Genomic DNA, 20646 nt, shown 5'->3' on the forward strand with positions numbered 1-20646 from the left:
AGTGGATATAATGCCAGGGTCCACCCCATCCCAAAACACCACACCAAGAATAATCTCCTCTTCATTTTAAAAATTGGTGTTTATGGTGAGAATTTTCAACACAAAGAGAAAACAGGAATAACAATGACCCCCACGGTCTCATCAACCACCTATCAAAATGATCAATTCACAGATGATTTTGATCCACCCACAACAGAATAACATCACGCTTACATGATATTTTGACATAAATGCCAGACATCTTGTCTTTTCATCTGCAAATACTCTGCTTCTGTTCTGGAAAGTTCAGACATAACTAAAATATGTTTATCCAACCTAAGCCAAAATTATCAGTGATATGTGAATATCAAAAGACAATGAGGGACTCATAAAATCCCTCCCAAATGTCAGATGTATTTACTTTGTTCTGAGTATAGTGCTGTGGTTATTTGTGGTTGTTTTCTGTGTGTAAGAAGCTGAAACAAGAGTTGAAATGGTGCTTTCTGCATGTGTTCTTGACCTCTCATTATCTGGCATAGTCTGACATTCCTCTGGTGACTCCAGGCCAGGCAGGAGGTAAGAGGAGCTGAGCTCTTGGTCCTGGTACTTTCCCCAATTGCCACCCAGCCCATGGTCTCCAGGAGTTGTCACTGAGTACTTCTGTTTCTTCCTTTCCCAAAAAGTGGTTCTTCCATGGAGAACATGAAAAGGTCTAGTTGACATTTTGGTGAGATGTTGGGATGGTGGCTCCTGAGAAGGGCCTCATGTACTGATCATCTTTCAGCAAGAGTAACTTCCCTTCATGCAGGTTGCCCAGTTCTATCAGCGGCTGCTGCCAGCAGAGATGCAGCTGGTTGGGGGAGGGTCAGGTCAACACAGAAAGGGATTTTTGCACAAGTCTCTGTCACAGTGTTTGGCAGAGGGGCCAAATTGACCATCTTAGGTGACTTTTTGTTCTCTTCCTCAACCTTTGTTTGGGGAAAATTTTCTGCTTTTTTGCTCTTTTTCTGTGTCCTGTTTCTGTCCTGGGACAAGCAGTCTCCATGGATTTTATTTCTGGGACACTGAACTCTTCCCTTTCTGTTCAGATGCTTGTGATTAACTCAGTGATTTGTAGGCAACTGTTTAACCTCTGACTCCAGAGGCAGGAGACTGAACAGAATGAACTTCTAAGACTTCATTGTCTGTCTGCCTGTCTGTCTGTCTTGGAATGCTGGTCCATAAGAAGTACTTTGATCTGTTCTCCCTTGTTAGTCACTTTTCTAATTTGTTTGTGAGGGGTTAATTTGAGGCCCTATCTAAGGGGAAGAGGAAATAAAAGACATTGTGGGAGTGACAAAGGGTGGACTTAAAAAGACTTAGCACACTAAGGAGTAAGAGTGGGGAACAACATTTCATAACTCAGTCCAGACATCCTGGACTGTAACCCAGGATCACAGGTCTCGAAAAGGATGAGAAGGACAAGGAAAGCCAAGTCTTCAAGGTTGGCCAGGGTCAGAGCCCAGACACACATTGGGTTTCAGGAAACTTAGGAGGAAGAAAAGAAGAGAGGCTCTGGATAACAGATAGGCAGGAGAAGAGTGACTGAAGATGAGAGTGGGGGAGGTAGGTCTCCATAGCGCACATGCTGCAGAAGCAAAGGCTCCTGAGTTTCCACATGAACAGGTCTCAATACAGGAAAACTACAGATATGACCAGTAAACAAGGCATTTTGGTCTGACTCTGCAAAAGGAGAGGGGCCACGACAGACAGACAGACTTTAAGGAACAAAGACTCTTACCCATGGTAGAGACTCAAGAAGACACACATTGGGGTAAAAATGGGCTCCTTAGAAAAAAACTGGCCCTCAAAGCCAAGAAGTCAGGTCATAATTGACCCACAATGGAAAACACTGGGGTCCTGGAGAGCTCAGAGGACAGACAAAGTCTACGGGTAGACCAGAAAGATGTCAGAAGGAGGCAGGGCAGGAAGGCAAGCGTGACATATTTGTGTGAAAGACCAGGGTCTAAGAGGTGCCAGGCATGGTGATAAACAGGTGTTCTGGGTTTCTTCATGCCTATGAACATGGGGAAGGGTTTAATGAATTCCCCAACACACCCTCTACATCACACATGCTCCAACACAGATTTCCTGAACAAGAAGACACTCCTCACACACTGAGCATAGGGGCTCCAGAGTGGACACCAGAACACTGATCCCTTTAGCCTGGTCCATTTGGCAGGTCAGCCTAAGGCTGGGCCCTTGCTCACCCTATTCTCACCCTCCTCTGAGGAGCTCCAGAGCAACAAGGCCACCTTGGTGTGTCTGATCAGCGACTTCTACCCAGGTGTTGTGACCGTGGACTGGAAGAGAGATGGCGCCATGGACACCCAGGGTGTGCAGACCACTCAGCCCTCCAAACAGACCAACAATAAGTACATGTCCAGCAGCTACCTGACTGTGACAGCAGATGAGTGGATCTCATGAGACACAGACCTGACAGGTCACTCATGAAGGGAGCACCAAGGAGAAGAGTGTGTCCTTGGAACAGTGTTCCTAGGTCCCTGACCCTCATTTCACCTTGGAGCTGAAAACCCCAGGGAAGCTTCTCTCCTCCTGGCCCTACCATCCCAGCCCTTCTCTCTCAACCCAGAAAAACCTCAATAAACATCCTCTATTTCAACTAAAAATTATGGTCTTTTTTATTTTAGTTTACACACTTTCCATCTTAATTTTGACCATCCCCTCAACATGGTCAAAGATTTTGAGATATAAAGGCCAGGAAAGGCTCCTGATATTACCCTGGCAGATCCACAGGATTTTCTTCAGAAAAAGAATGGCCTTCAGCAGGAACCCAGTCTGCATATTTTCACCTATCCACCCTGTACTTGCTCCTCTTGTGCAGACTAGTTCACCCACCCATTCCCTCTGGGGATCAGTCTTTCCTTGGATCCCCAAGGCCTCCAGGAGAATGTGTGATCTCCCTTCCTTGGAGCAGTCTGAACATCACTCCATCCTCAAATGTCTTTCCATCTCAGGTCTAAGCCCCTATCACTGAGGACATCCCTCTTATTCCCTTTGTCTCCCTCCCTTACCTGTAATACCTGTCCTTGCTGCCTAGAGCCACTTGCTCGCTCTTCTGTGTCAACCCTGCTCCTACCTCCCTGGGGATGCAGCATGGGCCCCATAGCACTGCTCACTCCCAGCCCCATATCACTTATTAACAGGATATTCAGTCCATGTAACCTGGTGATTCATCCTATACTCCCCTCTTGGTACCCCTGGTCTATTTGTGTCCCTCTATTTTCTGAGAAACAGAATTCAGTATTGCTTCTAATGAACACACCATAGGTGCCCTAAGATTGTCAGTGGGTCTAATGTGTTCAAAGTCAGTAGCCACATTCTGGGATACCTTCCACATGCTTGTGTGCAAGCTGATGCACCTTTTTAACAACTTGGTGTAGGCTCCCTGCTGTTATAGAAACACATACACATAAACATATATGCCTGCGAACAAACATGCACCTTTCCACACAAAATGCATATAACAAGCATAAGTCCTTTGATACACATTGTCATGTTAAGCTTCTGTATGAGTGGATCAGGAAGACTACATGTAGCAGAAGAGGCAGTAAAGCCCTCTGGTGTCATGAAATCGATTATCAAATGTCATCACCGAAATCATAGAATAATGGTCTCTGTGGTAGGCCACTCACATTGGGGAAAGGGGGGAAGTTTCTATCCATTCCAAGAGTGACAAAGAGTTGAGGAGAAAGCTTGGGAAGGGCTGTGCTCAGGGAGCATCAGGTGACTTTGGAGAACTAGGGAGGTACTTGTTGAGGAGGACACTTCAGGGATTCCAAGCTACTAATGTGTGTCCCCGTGTGAGCTCTACAGGTTAATGGGCCACCACAAGGAAGTGCATTGAGGGCCTGGTGCTGGGATCTCATTCTGCTTACGTCCTTCTCATGAGGGTCACCATGTGTGTCTCTAGGCTGTAGGTGCACCCAGTGATGGTGACAATATGAACAGAGGCTGACTGCTTCATGTGTGCACAAAGGATATGTTGAAGCAAGTATGTGCACAGGTGCATGTGTAAGTCAGAAGGAGGTCAAGGGGAAAGCAGAGATCCCACACTTAGAGCTTATGGAGTAAACTCTACTGTGAAGAAGGGAAATCTACCAACCACTATCCAGGAACTACCCCTGGAACATTTAAATTAGGATCATCGGTCATGAGATTTATATTGCTGTTAGAATATTGTATTATTAGAACATTATTTTTATTAGAATATTACATGATGGGTATTTGTCCAGTATATTCCTGTGATATAATTTTGAGTATTCTCTGAATATTAAGGAGAGAACAATAAATCTTGGAAAACATGAATGTATTTGAGTTGCCAAATATCTGCAACTATATATATATATATATATATATATATATATATATATATATGTACACACACACACACACATATATATATATACATATATATACACATATATACTTACCTATATATATATTACTTCCATATGTTTATATATGCATATATATATTCAATATATAAAATCATCATCAAGTCAGGAATTTTAATTTTAACTTTAATTTTATCATATTGTTTTTGGAAATTACAAAAAAATTATGAGAAGAAAGTTATTCAGAACCTCATCACCTCATATAAACTCCATTAATTTGTGACAGATTTCTGCACTTTAAAATCTTCATATCATAATTAAAATACATATATATAAAAGTTTAATTAAGAAAAGAAAGAAATCCTCTCCAACCCTTGGGATGACTCAAGATGGTCCTATTCCACAGCCTTTAAAGAGTTCATGATCCAGCTCAAGCAGAAGCAAGAAATCTCACCCACCCATGGACTGAGCAGCCCCTGTGAAAGAAGGCTGAACCTCTGACCTCTGCAGCTGAAGGGGGGTCTGGGTTATGTTGCAAAAAGTGATTCATGTACAGATCTGTGTCACAGTGTGCTGTGTTTGGCAGTGGGACCAAGGTGACCATCCTCGGTGAGTTTCTTCCTTCCTCTTCCATTTGGTGGATTCTCTCTCCTTTCTACCTTTATAGAGCTGAGGTTTCAACCTGTGCAGGAATCTGTCATTTTTGCCTCTCCACATCTGCTTACTCATTTTCTCCAGTTCATCCCCTAGTCTTAGTTATTTACTGGGGCAGGATAGAAATGACCCTTTCCTGTGCCCTGCTGGAAACTCCCTCTGTCCTAAGGGACATTCTCAAGGGGTTTTCTTTGACTGTTCTTCAGAGTATCCACTCCCTCCATTTGCTGAATTCCCTGGACCACAGGGTTCAGAGTCACACAAGTGTCTCAGGCTAAAGCTCTAGGGTTAAGGGATCTACAAAGTGGGATGGGAAGTGCTTGCCCTCCAAGGGTCAATCTTCCATGGTCTCTGTTATGGTCTACCTCAACACATTAAGGAGAGATTTAGACTGGGGACCTGGAGTAATAGAGAAGGAAATAGAAAGAAGACAAGGATGGATGAAGATCTTTCTGTGGAAAGGTAGATCCAGTTATTGTGTCCCTTCTCCTGCTTCCCCCTATAGTTAGGATGTCTTGGAGAGGGGTGTATCCACTCTCCATCCTACTACTGGAGGAGAGACCCAACAGAAGATTCCCAGGGAAGACATCCTGATAGGCACAGGTGATGGGGAAATGTTGGTGAAGAAAGATATCCAAGGACTTACACGTCGCCCAAGAACTTCAGATAGCAGTGTGACACTTTAGAAGTCATAGCCCCAAGCTATGTCACAATTCCATGGAAACCCTCAATTAACTGGACTCCTTGGGATACAGACCCGGGGACTGTCACTTCCACATGAGGTAGGCAGCCCAGAGGGGTCCTATGGGCAGAGGCTGCAGTGAGGGTCCAGGGCAATGTGTGAGCATGAAATGGGCACTTCCTATTTTCTTCTTTTCCTAACAAGTGATTCTTCCATAGTGAAGAGAAAAACATGCTGGTGATCTTTTGGTGAGGTGTTTTCTCAGGACAGATGGCACCTTCCATGAATGACACCATGTACTGGTCATTTCTCAGGGATTTCACCTTTTTCTCATGAAGATACCAGGTCTATCAGTGGCTGCCTCCAGCACAGCTGCAGCTGGGTCTAAGGGGATAGGGGTAAGGCAGGAAAGGGTTTCTGCACAAGCTGTGTCACCGTGTTTTGTGTTTGGTGAAGGAACTGGCTGTCAGACCTGGGTGAGTGACACCTTACTCCACTTTCTTTGTTATCCCTGAGGATTGTAAGAGTTTCCTCCTGGTTGTGTTGTGCCTTATCTCAGCCTGAGGTTAAACATTCTCCATGAATTTCAGCCCTGGGGCACTGAACTCTTGCTTTTCTGTTAAGATACCATGAAAACTCAGGTAATACCCACAACCCTTCAACTCTGACATTAAAGGAAAGAAACTGGACAGGATAACCTTTGGATACTCAGGTGTCTTTCTCACTATTTGTGCCATATATTTTCCCTCAGATGTGCTATGTTGTTCTGTCTTCCATTGGCCTAAGCCCTGTCTGATGAGCTGTGTGAACATGTGCACTGAGGCACTATCTTATGGGGAAGAGGGACCAGGCGCTATGAGGAGCTCAAATTAGTTGAATTAGAGAAGAAATGGAACACCTAAGGCTGGGAAATCAAAGGTCAGAATATCATGTGCCCAAGGCTGTGAGACTCATAATACAGCGGCAGACAAGTGGGAGATAGAAGGGATCCTTAAGCCCCCATGGATTTCTAGGTAAAGGGCCCAGAGCCACTTTAGGATGCATGAAACTTAGTCAAGAGAAAGAAAGGAGAAGACTGTCTACATGATGCTGAGTACAGATTCAATGAAGGACATGATATGGCCAAGTGGGCTCCTCAGAAGTATGAGATCCTGACACAAAAAATACTTGCCATTGCAGAAAACCAACATATCTGCCCTGTGGACAAGGACCCTTACCTTGAGGCCATGCCAGAAAAACAAACTTTTAGGAACAAAGACACTTACCCATGGCAGAGACTCAAGAGGAGGCTCATTGGGTGAAAATGGGCTTCTTAGTAAAAACACTGGCCCTATGAGTTAAGGAATCAGGTCAGAGCTGACCCATAATGGAACATACTGAAATTCCAGAGAGCTCAGAGGACAGACAGAGACCACACATGGACCAGACAAAACGTAGGGGTAATCAGGACAGGAAGGCAAGGGTGACATAATTGTTTGAAAGGCCATGGTCTAAGAGGTACTAGGTCAGGTGATACACAGGATTCCTGGGTTGTTTAAAGCACAGGAACACCCTCTACATCACACATGCTCCAACACAGAATACCTGAACAAGAAAACCCTCCTCACACACTGAGCAAATGGGCTTCCCAGGTGGACATCAGAACACTGATTCCTTTTGCCTAGTCCATCTTGCAGGTCCATTGTTGCAGAGCAACAAGGCCACGCTTGTTTGTCTGATCAATGAATTCTACCTGGGTGTCATGACCATGGCCTGGAAGAGGGATGGCCAAAAGGTCACCAGGGTGTGGAGACTACTCAATCCTCCAAGCAGACCAACAATAAGCACGTGGCCAGCAGCTGTCTGACTCTGATGCCAGACAAGTGGAAATCTCATGAGACTTACACCTGCCAGGTCACTCATGGGGGGAGGACTGTGGAGAAGAGTGTGTCCCCTGCACAGTGTTCCTGGCTCAACTCTGGAGCTAAAACCCCAGGGAAGCTTCTCTCCTCCAAACCCTACCAACCCAGCCCTATGCCCTTAACCCAGAAACCCCTCAAAAAACATCCTCCTTTTCAACCAAAAAACAAGGTCCTGCTTATTTTAGTTTACACACTTCCCATCTTAACTTTGACCATCCTCTCAGGTCTACACAATTAGACCTTGAGAAAAATGGCCAGGAAACACTTTTGATATTTCCCTGGTAGATGCTTTCACTCTCACCCAAACTCCACAGAATTTTCTACAGCAAGGGAATGGCCCTCAGCAGGAACCCAGCCTGCATATTTTCACCTATCCACCCTGTGCTTGCTCCTCTTGGGCAGACTAGTTCACCTCCTCACTCTCGGGATCAGTCTCTCCTTGGATCCCCAAGGCCTCCAAGAGAATGTGTGAGTTCTCTTCTCTGCGACAGTCTGAACATCACTTCATCCTTGAATGTCCTTCTATCCCCAGTCTAAGCCCACATCACAGAGGCCATCCCTTTTATGTCTCCCTTCCCCCACCTGTAATCCCTGTCCTTACAGCCTGGAGCCACTTGCCCTTCCTTCCATGTCCATCCTGCTCCTACCTCCACAGGACACAGTCTTGGTTCCCATAATCCCTCTGTATAGCACTCACAGAAAAAAATTTTTAACACCTAGATACTTTGTACTTGCTCCACACTCCTCTCAGTGTGCCCTGTTTGGCTAATTTTCCTTTTACAAAGTCCCTCAGAAATATGGGTCAGCTCTACTCTCTACTGTCTAATGGGTGAATGGATGTCTACTTCTTCCCTTTGGGTCTCTTGTTCTTGGGGCCCAAGGGAATAGGGCAGTTAGGTTGGGCTCCCAAGACTATCAGATATAGGAGGAAGGAAGGAAAGTGCTAAAAGGATCAGTCCCCCAAGGTCTTGGCTATGGGACTCCCTTCAACCGATTGAGGGGATCTTTTGGTCTGGGACTCAAAGAGATGATGGAAGAAATAAAAGGAAGTAAGATGCGGAAAGACTTTCCATTGAGAAGATGGACATACGGCTAGATGCAATGGCAAATGCCTGTAATCTCAAAACTCAGGAGGCTAAGGCAGGAGGATAACAAATTCAAAGCCAGCCTGAGCAAATTAGCTAGGCCCTAAGTAACTTAGCAAGACCCTGTCTCCAAATTTAAAAAAATAATAATAAAAAAAAATAAAAAGGGCTGTAGATGTGGCTCTGTGGTTAATCCCATTTGGATGTAATCACTGGTAGGGGAGAAGGAGGGAGAGAACGGTGGGCATAACTGCTGAGTACACCTCCTCCCTCAGCTCAAGCAGGACACCATCGACATGATGGAGCTCAGGACACATAGGCCCAAATGTGGGCACCTTCCCATGCTTTAACTGAAGGGGAGAAAACAGAAAAAATTCCCTGACCAGACTCCTGAAAAAGACAGGTGACAGGGACAGGCATGTGTCAGGCAGGACCTCCTAGGACAGAGAAATCTTCCCCCTAAATATTCATGGCAGGGAGGCCTCTTACAACTAACATAGACCCAAACTCTAAACAGGAAAGACTCCAGAAACTGATGCCCTGAATCCACTGGACTCTCTGGAATTCAGACTCCGAGTCTCACACCCCCTTTCCCACCAAGGCAGCCCTAGAAGATTCTCTACAGGGAGATTGAGCAGGGTCTGCAATGATGTGCTTTGTTGATCAGAAATCCTTCTCTATCTCCATTTCTCTTAACTCACATTAATTTGCAACTTCCCTGAGATTTTTACTGTGTAGTGGGGAGAATTCTGGCACCCTGAAGGAAAGCAGCCCAGAGAAGAAGTTCACAGTCTCTTGGAGCATCAGATGGAAAACAGTAGTCAGAAGGACATGGGTCTCTCTTCTCTCCCCTTCCTCTTTTTCTTCCTCCCAGTACATGGACCCCAACTGTCTGGGTCCTTACTGTATGGAGCTAACCATGGCTGGGACCTCCTGAGATAGTTTTTTTCTCCACCCTGGTCAGGTCACTGTGCCTACCCCATGTACTCACTTCCCTCAGCCTAGAGAATGAATGGATAGATGAATGGATAAAGAAAATGGCCTAGAGAATCTGTCCTGAGTCCCTCACCTTGGGTGGCAGCACTGAGGAGCTAGAGGGAGAGCAGGGGTTTGGTTGCTGAGCACATTCCCCCACACTCTCCTCCTCCCCTGGGCTTCTGGAGCCCCAGCCACCCACAGCCATCTGGCTCCACCAGCAATGTTCCCCTCTGCCGTTCCCTCCCCCAAATCACTAAATTTTTCTCCTCCTCCTCCTCAGCCCCTGCCCTGTGGGGGAGAGGCCTTCCCTGTAAGCACCCTACATAGTTTCTTGGCCATGTGGCCCCTTTCCCTTTGGTTTCTGAGTCCTCCCTGGCCTAGGCCTTTGGAAAGTGTGCACACGTATATTTTTGTCTGTGCTGTGAATACTTTTTTCAAACATAGGCATGCATGCATGTAGCTCCTGCCTGGTCATATGTATGTGTTGTGCACACATGTGTACAAGGGCATGCAGATCCTCAAAGGACAGTTTCTGGGCTGTGGGTGTGTTGTAAGAGGAATAGGAATCTTGCCGTAACCCTGGGCAGTGATAGGAAGGTGTACACAGTTCCTGTCTGGCCCCAAGCCTGGCTTTACCAACTCACCTGTCCTTCAGGGCCACCCTCCTTCTGCCATCTCCCAGAAGAGGGAGAGTATTCATCATCTCTTATCCTCAGTCTCCTCTTGGGGGCAATGCACAGTTGGATGGAAGGTAGTAGAGTAGATGTCCCCAAAAAGGCAGCCTCATCTAGACCCATGGTCCTGGCATATGCTCTGTTAGTCCAGTTCTCAGGGTAGGTGTTTAGGCTCAGGAGCAAGCTCAGAAGGTGGCAGGGATACCATGTCATACCTGGTACATGCAGCTGGGTGACTCCACTTCTCAGGGGCCTTGTGTGATGGTGTCCAGTAAGGTGCAGCACCTGGTCCCACCCCTGCCTCTCACCACTGATAGCACCTCAGCCTGAGAGGCCATGGTTTAAGAAAAAGAGCTCTTTATTCCACATCCAATTTTTTTTTTACACAGGTAAAACAAAATGCATATCTGTATATTCTGCAATCTTGGTGGGAAACTGCATTCTCGAACAAACGTAACCCCAAACCCTGTAAACATGATGGGGTGGAGATGGGGTTGGGCTGGTGGGGAGGCGTCCATCAGGGAGGACTGGCCTGCCCAATGGGCCTGTCCCTGGTGCTGGCTGGCAGCATGGTGGGAGACGCCCTAGGTACACACAGCTGGCTGCTGAGAGGTTCTGAGGTCTGATAGCTGGTCAGCAGGGTGCAAACATTGTCCACAATATCAGCACAAGGCTAAGGGCCACAACACTGCGTTTTGTGGTCAGGGCTGGAAGGGCACCTGAACCCTCTGCAACTCTTGCTCCACTGCCACCACTTCCCGCCTGTCCTAGATGACACTGACTGCGGGTGCGGTTCTTGCAGGAACAGCCTGGCCTCCGGTGAGATCCAGTGGTGTGGACTCCTGGTGACTTAGAACCCTCTGGTATAGTGCAGCCAGTGGGGGCTCTGCAGAGCTGGGCAAGGTCCTAAAGGGAGAGTCACTGATATGACATGGGCCTGAGCCATTGCCTGGTGGGCTGTCACCAGGTGGCACATGCCCCTTGAGTGCATTGCCAGCAGAAGCTGGCCTATCAGATTCTAGCACCGAGGCCTTGTCTGAATTGTCTGGCTGGCAGCATTTGGGCAGCCCCAGCAGCTCCTCATCAGTGGCCCCGCTTGTCCAGATGGGATCAAAGGGCCTGGCTGCCACAGCACAGCCCTCTAGGTCATTGGCAACCATATGATTGAAGTCACGACCAGCCAGGCGCATGGGCAGGTTGCAGGGCACCTCAGATGAGGAACCTCAGAATTTCTGCAGCCAAGACCAGAGTGGGCGTGTCACATACCCTGGGATTGTTGTGGAGCCACAAATACTGTAGAGCACAAAGAGGTGCCAGGGCCTCTGCAGGCAGCATTGAAAGGTTGTTGGCAAAAAAGTAGTGTGTCCTGAGGTGGCCAAGGTCATGTAAGGCATGTGAATACACATGGGCCACATGATTCTGGTGCAGGAGGAGACAGTCAAGACTGTGCAGGCCACAGAATGTGTGCTCAGGCATGCTGGGGATGCGGTTACCATGAAGGAAAAGGTGCGTGAGGTTGCCCAGGTCATGGAAGGCATCATATGGCAGTGCCTGCAGCCAATTTCCTTGAAGTTAGAGGAACTGAAAGGCAGCCAGGACATGGAACAGGCCAGGGCCCAGTTCCTGCAAGCCACAGGGGTTCAGGTGCAGTGTGTGCAGGTGGCCCAGGCCTTGGAATGTGGCAGGTATGAAGGTATGAAGCTGGGCATTGTCGTTGATATCCAGTTGCTCCAGGAAGGTCAGGCCAGAGAACACGGTGGCATCAATCTGGGCCAATGCCTTAGACTGTAGCCACAGGATGATGAGATTGCGGCAGGCGTGGAAATCAACAGCTAGCACATGAGAGATGCAGTTGCCATGCAGGAAGGTGAGCTGGGTGGAGGCTGGGATGCCAGTGGGCATGGCCTGCAGGCCTTGTTGAGGGCATCTTACTGTCACTTTGGGCTACTGTAGCACACACAGGCACCTGGACACGGTGCTGCCACCTGCCAGGCTTGTAGCCACAGCACCCATGACAGCAGCCAGCTTCCTGTGGGTAGAAAAAAGGGTAGTTAGGGGTAAGAGATCCCTAAGAGACTGGGAGGCCATGTTGGAGTCAGTTTGTCCCTTGGGATTGGGCCTTAGAGGGGCTGGAGACAGGTCTGAGCTGTGGCCTGGGATTTGGAGGTTTGGGGATCCTTGCTTTGCATACCACATAGATGATGCTTGACTATAACTTGTGCCTGGAGCCATACACTCTAGGAAACCATGTCTAAAGACTCCCCACTGCACCCTTCTGGATGCTCATACCCATAATCAAGGTTAGCCTACTAGGTCACCCAACAAATACCTATGTGGAGGACTGTTGCTCACATCTGCATATACCTTCTTGGGACTCTAGTGAACAGAGTCCTCCAGGACTTGGTCTCCATCCCCATATTCCAAGCAATATTCCTGCCAGTACCCAGCCCCCTAACAGCTTGCAGGCCATGCTGGGAGAGGAGAAGATGTGCTCTTGGTAAACATTGTAGGACCACCCAGACTAAGCTCAGGAACTACTAGGAAGTGGGGTTCAGGCAGAGGAGCTGCAATCTAAGTCTCAGCCCTAGTCTGTCAGCTGCTGAGATTTGTATAGCTTATGCAGAAATCATCCTCTCAGACTGTAGAAGGAAACACACTGAGGTTCATAACCCTATGCTCTGCCTAGGCCCTTATAGCTCTTGATAAACTCTAGCAGGTGGGAGTCTGGGGAGTCCCCCTCATTTCATAATGGGGAGTTGTGATTTAATGAAAAAACTGCCAAAAAAAACCCCAGTATAGGGTTCAGGGGGTATAAAGTGGGTCTACTTACCAGCACCTCTGCTATCACAGGAACAGTGGTCTGGGTATAGGAAGGGCATGGGTGAAGGAGTACAGTCTCCACCTTAGAGTACCCTGCCCCCAGCAGGCTGCTCCCTCCTCCACACATCCTCCCTTTTAAGCACTTCCTGACTTGGCTTGGAACACCTCCTGCAGCCTCCTCCCCTGGCCTCATTCTCTGCTTGATCCCCTCCCAGGGGAGGAGTTCACTCTTCCCAGCCAGTCACTGCATGGTCCCAGCTGCCCTCAACTCTCCAACCCAGGTGCACACTCAACAGGGACAGCCTCCCAGCAGCAATCTCCCCCTGCTCATGGTGTTGCACCCTCTCTTCCCTTGAAGGGCCAGACACTCCTGGACTTTCAAGGAGGCTCCATACTAGCAAAAGACTTCTCCTAGGGCTAGGGTGACCTGGCCTCAACAGCAGGGCCTATTATTCCACCATTGGATTCCCTGCGCCCTTTGAATGCTGAAGGTTTTTTCAGCCTGCCTTGCCTTCAGGAGTGAGTCTATTAAAATGTGAATCCCCTTGGTAGGGTTATGTCTTATGAGCTAATACTTGAGTTATCAGCTAACACTTCATTTACAGCTAACACCTGTGTTGACAGCTAGCACCTTCCTTGGCAGCTAGCTAAGAGCAGGCTTCTGCAGACAGGAGGCTGGCTAAGTGCTGGGGTTGGAGTACAGAGGGAGGAGGGAGAGAGCCATGGTCTAGCTTCAACCAGCCAGGACTGTGACCCTTGGGCCTTCCATGCTATGCTGAGTCTCTACCACAGGGGTCCTCTTCTGCCTAGAGCACAATAGTTGCTCTAATCCAGAGTCCCAGCAAACCAGTTAAGTATAACAGTCATTAAACATGTCCCTAGGTCCTGGGAGCCTGTCCAGGCATCTCCTCTTCTGAACTCTGCCTTGCTGTGTTTGGGGACATTTGTTGGTTGCCAGAGAGATGGCAGCCCCAGGATGGGGGTCCAGAAAGTCAGAAGCCCAGGAGCCCTTCAAGCCCTTGGTAACCTTCCCAAGACTGGCCATGCACAAGAGGCATTTTGGCCTGATGTTCTATTTAAACTACTGACACCTCTGCTTCCTTCTTATGCATCTTCCCTGGGAAAGTGGGGCTTGGTCATGCAGGTTCCCCACAGTGTTTCACCTGCTGTCACAGGCAGGCACTATGTTATGTAAACTGTATTTCCTAGCCCAGGAATTCAGGAAGACCTGGGTCTGGTTGGGGTGGGGGGCCCTCAGTGCTCACTGGTCAGGCTCACTGCCATGACTGGGCCACATCACCAGTCAAGCCGTGCCACAGATAGTGCATATCATCAACTGTGCCATGCTCTTGACTAGGCCTCACTGAGTCTGGGCCATGCCACCAACCTCTCTGTGCCATAATGACAAGTTCCCTGTGCTACCTACCATACATGGTGACCATGTCCCTCACATCATGACTGAGCCAGGCTACCATTGCACCATGTCCTGTGGCCCCCAAGACCTGAGGTGTGGTTTGTGAGTTCACTGGTATAGATGCCCATGTTGACTCCAGACTGAGCCACACAGGGGAGGCAGGCAACTGGGAGAGCAGCCACATGGCACTCAGCCTTCCTAGCAGAAGGTATCAGGCACAAAGACAAGGCTCTATTCCTGCCGAGACAACTGCTTTTTGGAAACCAATTTCTGAGAGTCGGCCCTCCGCACCGGCCCTGCTGTCAGCACAGTGGCCATAGTGGGCTTTCTTCTGATGCAGCCACGGTAATTGGCTCCAGCCTGGACCCCCTTGGGGCCTGCCCGCTGGTCTCCATAGCAACCCCTCCGCTGAGCAAGCATGAGGGGGCACCTTTATATGAAATAATCAAACCCAACTTTGTGGCATTGGTTCCTATTCACAGTGGGTGCCCAGGGAATACAGAAAACCCAACCAGGCAGTCGGGAGGGTGTACCCTGACCTTATACCACGGCTGCCCCATCTGACCTCTTCCTGCTCTCCACCTTGGAAAGTAACCCCTCCCTATCCCCCAGAAAGCCTCACTGGCCCAACCCCCTGCCCTCTGCAGCCTTCTGAACCACAGGGCTCCTGACCTCCAGGGCTGGTCCCCTCCTTGCCCACCTCTCCTATTTTTCTCCCCAACCAGACCATTGATTCTCCCAGGAGATTCTGCCCTCTTCCTGAAGATCAGGCTCGCCACCCCTGCCACTCTCATCATCTCATTCAGGTCCCAACCACATGGATTGCCCCTCAGAGCCCTGCAGCCACCCAAGAACAGGTGGCTCCTGTGGCCACCTGAGCCTGTGCACAAACTGGTGCCCCTCCTGCCATTCCCCAGGAGCCTGGCTTCCGCTGTATAGGAGCTCCCCCCAGACCCAGGTGGGTGGGGTCTCCAGCATGGAGGGGCGAGTTTCCTCTACCCTATCACCTGCGGTGTAGAGCTCCTCCCCCATACCCAGATGAGAAGGGTCAGCTGCCTGAAGGGGTAATTTCCCTCTACCCTGGCTGAGGTGGTATACTAGCATTCCCTGACACCCAGGTGGAGAGTTCTCCTGCCTGGAGGAATGAGTCCCTTCTACCCTGGCTAGCATGCTATAGGAGCCCCCACCCACGGGAACCTAGGGGGGAGGGGTCTTCTGCCTGGAGGGGCTAGTCCTGTCTACCCTGACTGCTGCGGTATAGGAGCACCCATGACACCCAGGTGGGAAGAATCTCCCGCCTAGAGGGGCCATTCCCCTCTTTCCTAGTTGCTGTGGTATAAGAACTTCCCCTGACACCCTGGTGGGAGGGGTCTCCTGCCTGGAGGGTGGGGTTCCCTCTACCCTGCCTTTCTGGGTATATAAGCCCTCCTGACAACCAGATGGGAGGGGTCTCCCGCCTATTGAGGCGAGTCCCCTTTATACTGGCTGGGCGGGATATGAGCTCCTTCTGCCTAATGCCTCTGCCTTTAGGTATTAGTCCAATCCACCCTGGCTAAGGCAGCATACAAGCTCTGCTGGACACCCAGGAGAGAGGGGTCTACTGCCTGGAGGGGCGAGTCACCTCTGAGGCAGTCTGGCTGAAGCAAAATAACCAATAACCGGGGGGTGACGAGCAACTTGTGTAGACTGATACAGCAGGAGTGGGAGCCGTTTATTGTAGGACAGGAGGGGTATATATACATTCCACACAGCTTATCTTAATTAACATAAACTAGATACAGCAGTCAACCAATAAGAAATCTCCACACTTAATGGCTCGATGGCACCACCTCACAAACCACTCCCCCTGGCAAAATGCCAGGCACCATCCTGACTTATTTACAGACTCTAACACACCTCGAACCTGGTGGTGGTGGTATACGAGCTCCCCCAGACCCTCAGGTTTGGGGGGTCTTTGACTTGGTCTTTGAGCCCTCCTCTCACTGTGCCACCTGCTCCATTTCTATTCTCACTCCCCACCTCAGCTGTGCCCATTTTCATGAGACACTGGCCTAGGTCCTGCCACTTGGCTCTCCATTCCTTGGCCTCATCCCTTGCTTGAACCCCTGGCTGTCTTTTTAGAGGATCCTGTCCCTGTCCCGTAATTTCAGACCCATTTTTACACCCCCTCCTGTGTCTCCTCACTGTTCCCCGTGTACTGTCGTATCCTGGCACTGCCTGGAACCTCCCCTCCCCCTGTTTCTCCCTAGCCTGGGCTCCCAAAAGGGGGCCTGGCTCTCTAGCGACCCCGCCCCCAATTCTGGGCTCAAGGTATCCCCTCACAGTGCCCTCCTTTGGCCTGCCTTTGGTCCTGGTCTCTCTGTGAGGTTCTACTGGGGGCAGAGGAGTGGGATTGGCTATCCTCTGGGCCCTGAAGGCTCCCTATGGGAAACCCAGCCCTGCTCCTCGCCTTTGCCCCCTTCGCCTTCCAAACCTTGACACCTGGCAGTGGTCTTGGGCCTTACCTGACCTTGCCCTGTGCGATCATCTTCCTTTCTTCCCCTACCATCTATCCTTGCATGCAGGCCTTACACCAACCCAGCCCTCCCTAACCCTGATGTTTTGCGCTCTAGCTTCTGGGCCTGGCTGCTTGCCTGAGGCTAGACGATGTTCCACCTGATGCTAGGTATTGCTAGGTGTCACTTCGCATTGGGTATGACCTGGGGTCCCTTGCTTGGTCCCCTTAGTGCATTCCACTGGGTGCCCTTTGCACTGCCCTCTGTCTCTACATCCTAGTGCCAAACCTTCCTCTCCTTCCACTTGTGCTTTTCCTTGGAGTGCTGGCCTCCTGCTTCTTGGGTTTCTAATGCTCTGTTGGGGGATCTGTCCCTTGCCTTGAACCTGACTTGAGTCCTGATTCTTGCCTCTCATAGCGACCCCCCACAAACTACTATACAGGATATGTTTAACAAACATATCCTGTATAGTAGTTTGTATCAATGTGCAACAAGGCCGCTGGCCTTGTGATGGGCTTCACAGAGATGTCTACATTTTTAAGATATGTTACCAACTGGGTTCCATGGTAACAACTGGCAGGGAGAGAAAAAATGGGGAAAAGAAGCTCTCCCCTTCTCAGGTGTTGTCCTTGAAGAGTTAATTTGCCCAAAACAGTGAAAGAAAAAGCTGCTTTTGTGTGAACTTTTGCAGACTGTGAAATTCTGAGCCCCTACCCTTACACCGTGCCCTCCTGTCATCCTCCTCCTGTCCCCCATGCTTGCCAGACCCCCTTGACCTGGTCCCTGGCCCTTGATTCTCATATGGGCAGGGCACCCCATGGGAAAGAGAGCCCTGTCCCTAGCCTGGGCCTCTTGCTTTCCCTGGGTCCTTGGTCCTGCTCCTGGAAACCTGAGACCTGGCAATGGCTCTGGACATGGAGCCTGCCTCCCCACTGCCATGTCCCTTGCCTTCCCTCCTCTGCCATGTCCACTGTCCTGATCCCCCTGCCCCAGACCTGGCCCTTGTCTCTCCATTCCCTGGCCTGTCTCCTCACTTGAGCCTCTGGTGGCCCTTCTTGCTCTGTGCTTCCCTGGGCCCCTCATTTAGGCTGCTTCCCTGCTCCCCTTGGCTTCCCTGCATGGCAGAATCCTAGTGCTGCCTGCCTGCCCAGCCCCGCCCTTCCCTGCTCTTTCAGAATGGGGCCCTCTTCTAGGTCCCTAGACTGGAATCCTTGCTGGGCTCCTGACCCCCACCCCCCCACCAGGAGTCCTCCAGAACTTCCTGCTATGCCCTCCTTGGGACCTCCTGTTGTCAGTGCTCCCCCCCACCCCCACACCTGTTTTCCTGTTCCCTTTACCAGGATGCTCACCAGGGTCAGGGGACTGGACCTGCCTTTGGCCCTGTGGGTTCTCTTTAGGAAAATGTAGCCCTTCCCTTTTACTGGACCCTTTGGCCTCCCTCAGCTCGGGCCCTGCTCCACAACCTTGACACCCATCAGTAGACCTGGGCCTTGAGCCCACCTCTCCCTGCACCACCTACTGCCCTTTCTTCCCTCCCTTTCCTCCCTATCCCTGTATCTTTCATGGGAACTCCATATTGGACAACAAACTTGGCTCTCCATTCCTGGGCCTGGCTCCTTGCTTGAGGCCACCCTTCTCCAGGACTCTGTTACTTTCCCTTGACTTCAAGCCCCTTTATCAGTCCCTCTCCTGTGCCTCCCCTCTGTTCTCTTTGCATTGAAGTGTCACCCCCTTTCTCCACAAAAACGTCTTACCTGGGCTTCTCCAGAAATCTTCACCATGGCTGTTTTTAGGACTGTCAGCAAAAGAGTCTCTGCAAAAGAATCCAATGTAGATAAACTTCCTATTTTCCTGTCGCCCTGTTTTACTTGGCCACTGACTGAAAAGATAACAGCATTCCAGCTGCTGGGCACCCCCTTACTAGTTTTTAACAAACATATCCTGTATAGTAGTTTGTATCAATGTGCAACAAGGCCGCTGGCCTTGTGATGGGCTTCACAGAGATGTCTACATTTTTAAGATATGTAACCAACTGGGTTCCATGGTAACGACTGGCAGGGAGAGAAAAAATGGGGAAAAGAAGCTCTCCCCTTCTCAGGTGTTGTCCTTGAAGAGTTAATTTGCCCAAAACAGTGAAAGAAAAAGCTGCTTTTGCGTGAACTTCTGCAGATTGTGAAATTCTGAGCCCCTACACTTACATGCTGGGTATTATTCAGAAACTGCCTGGGGATTGATTGATTACAGCAAAAGCTGTGCCCTCTGAGCCTGGCTGCAGCCAAATAAATCTATTTCCTGCTATGTTCGGTGCCTTGCCTCATTTGACCCTACAACAGTACTGTGGTATCCGGGCATTGCCCGGACTCTCCCTTCCTACTGCTTATCCCTAGTCGGAGCTCCAAGAAGGGTCCTGGCTCCCACTGACCCACCCAATTCTGGACACAAGGTATCCCTTCACAGTGCCCTCCTTTGGCACTCCTTTGGTCCAGGTCCTTCTCTGAGGATCTACACGTCTAGGACAGTGGAGTGGAATTGGCTGGTCTCTGCCCACTGAAGGCCTAGTGCTGACCTTGCGCTTCCTGATCCCCTCCCTTCAATCCCCTGCCCTCTAGCCTTGCATGCTGCCCCTACCCCAACCCAGCCCTCCTAACCCTGAGGGTTTGCACTTAAATCCCCGGGCCTGGCCTCTTACCTGAGCCCCTGATCATGTTCCTTGTGTCGTTTGGCTTCCTGTGTGGTCTCTTGTTCTCAGGTCAGAACTGGGGACCCCTATCTTGGGCCACCTAGTGAGCTCCCCTCCTTGCCCTTTGTGCTGCCCTCTGTCTCCTCATCCTAGCACCACCCCTTCCTCTCCTTCCCCTAGTGCTTTCCCCTGGAAAGCGGGCCTCCTGCTCCTTGGGTTTCTAATCCTCTTTTGGGCAGGTTGGTCCCTTGTCTGGAATCCTTGCTTGGTCCCTGGATCTTGCTCCTCTCCACACCTAACACAACCCTGTGCCATGCCTTCCTGTCACTGTCCTTCTGGAACTTGTCCCTTGCCAGGCACCCCAGGCTCTTCATTCTCATCTGGACTGGGGCTTTTAGGATTAGGGTTAGGGCTGAAGCTAGTGTTAGGGCTATGGCATCTTGGGGGAAACAGAGCCCTCCCCTCATGTGGGCCCCTTGCTCTACCTGGGCCCTTGGTCCTCTACCAAGAATCATGAAACCTGGCAGTCGCGCTGGCACTCGGGAGCCAGGCTCCCCCCTACTGAAACCCCAGCCTTCCCTGCCCAGCCCTGTCCACTGTCCTTATCCCTCTGCCCCAGCTTTGGCCATTCCCTGGCCTGTCTCCTTGATTGACCATCTGGTGGCCCTTCTTGCTCTGTGCGTTCCTGGGCTTAAACTGTGGGCCCCTTGCTTGGGCTGCTTTCTTGTTCCCCTTGGCTTCCCTGCACTGCAGAACCCTAGTGCCAACCTCCTACCAGGCCCTGCCCTTCCCTGCTCTCCCCTGGCCTGGGCCCTACTCTAGGTCCCTAGCCTGGCCTTCTTTCTGGGGTCCTGGCCCCCTTCCCACCAACACGGGTCCCCCAACCC

The 20646-nt window shown here is 50.1% G+C and overlaps 1 protein-coding gene and 1 pseudogene across 1 annotated transcript; one reads left to right on the forward strand and one right to left on the reverse strand.

Annotated features, from left to right (window-relative positions):
- Positions 1 to 1860: 1860 nt before the first annotated feature.
- On the forward strand, positions 1861 to 8815 carry LOC144368207 (uncharacterized). The gene is made up of 3 exons (XM_078026869.1): positions 1861 to 1911; positions 2146 to 2442; positions 7447 to 8815. Exons 1-3 carry the CDS (start codon positions 1861 to 1863, stop codon positions 7849 to 7851), a joined length of 753 nt encoding a protein of 250 aa, XP_077882995.1. The 3' UTR covers positions 7852 to 8815.
- A 2104-nt stretch (positions 8816 to 10919) lies between these two features.
- On the reverse strand, positions 10920 to 14612 carry LOC101966641 (reticulon-4 receptor-like; annotated as a pseudogene).
- Between the last annotated feature and the right edge of the window lie 6034 nt (positions 14613 to 20646).

This window comes from Ictidomys tridecemlineatus, chromosome 2 (genome assembly GCF_052094955.1).
Source record: "Ictidomys tridecemlineatus isolate mIctTri1 chromosome 2, mIctTri1.hap1, whole genome shotgun sequence".
NCBI classification, from domain to species: Eukaryota; Metazoa; Chordata; class Mammalia; order Rodentia; family Sciuridae; genus Ictidomys; species Ictidomys tridecemlineatus.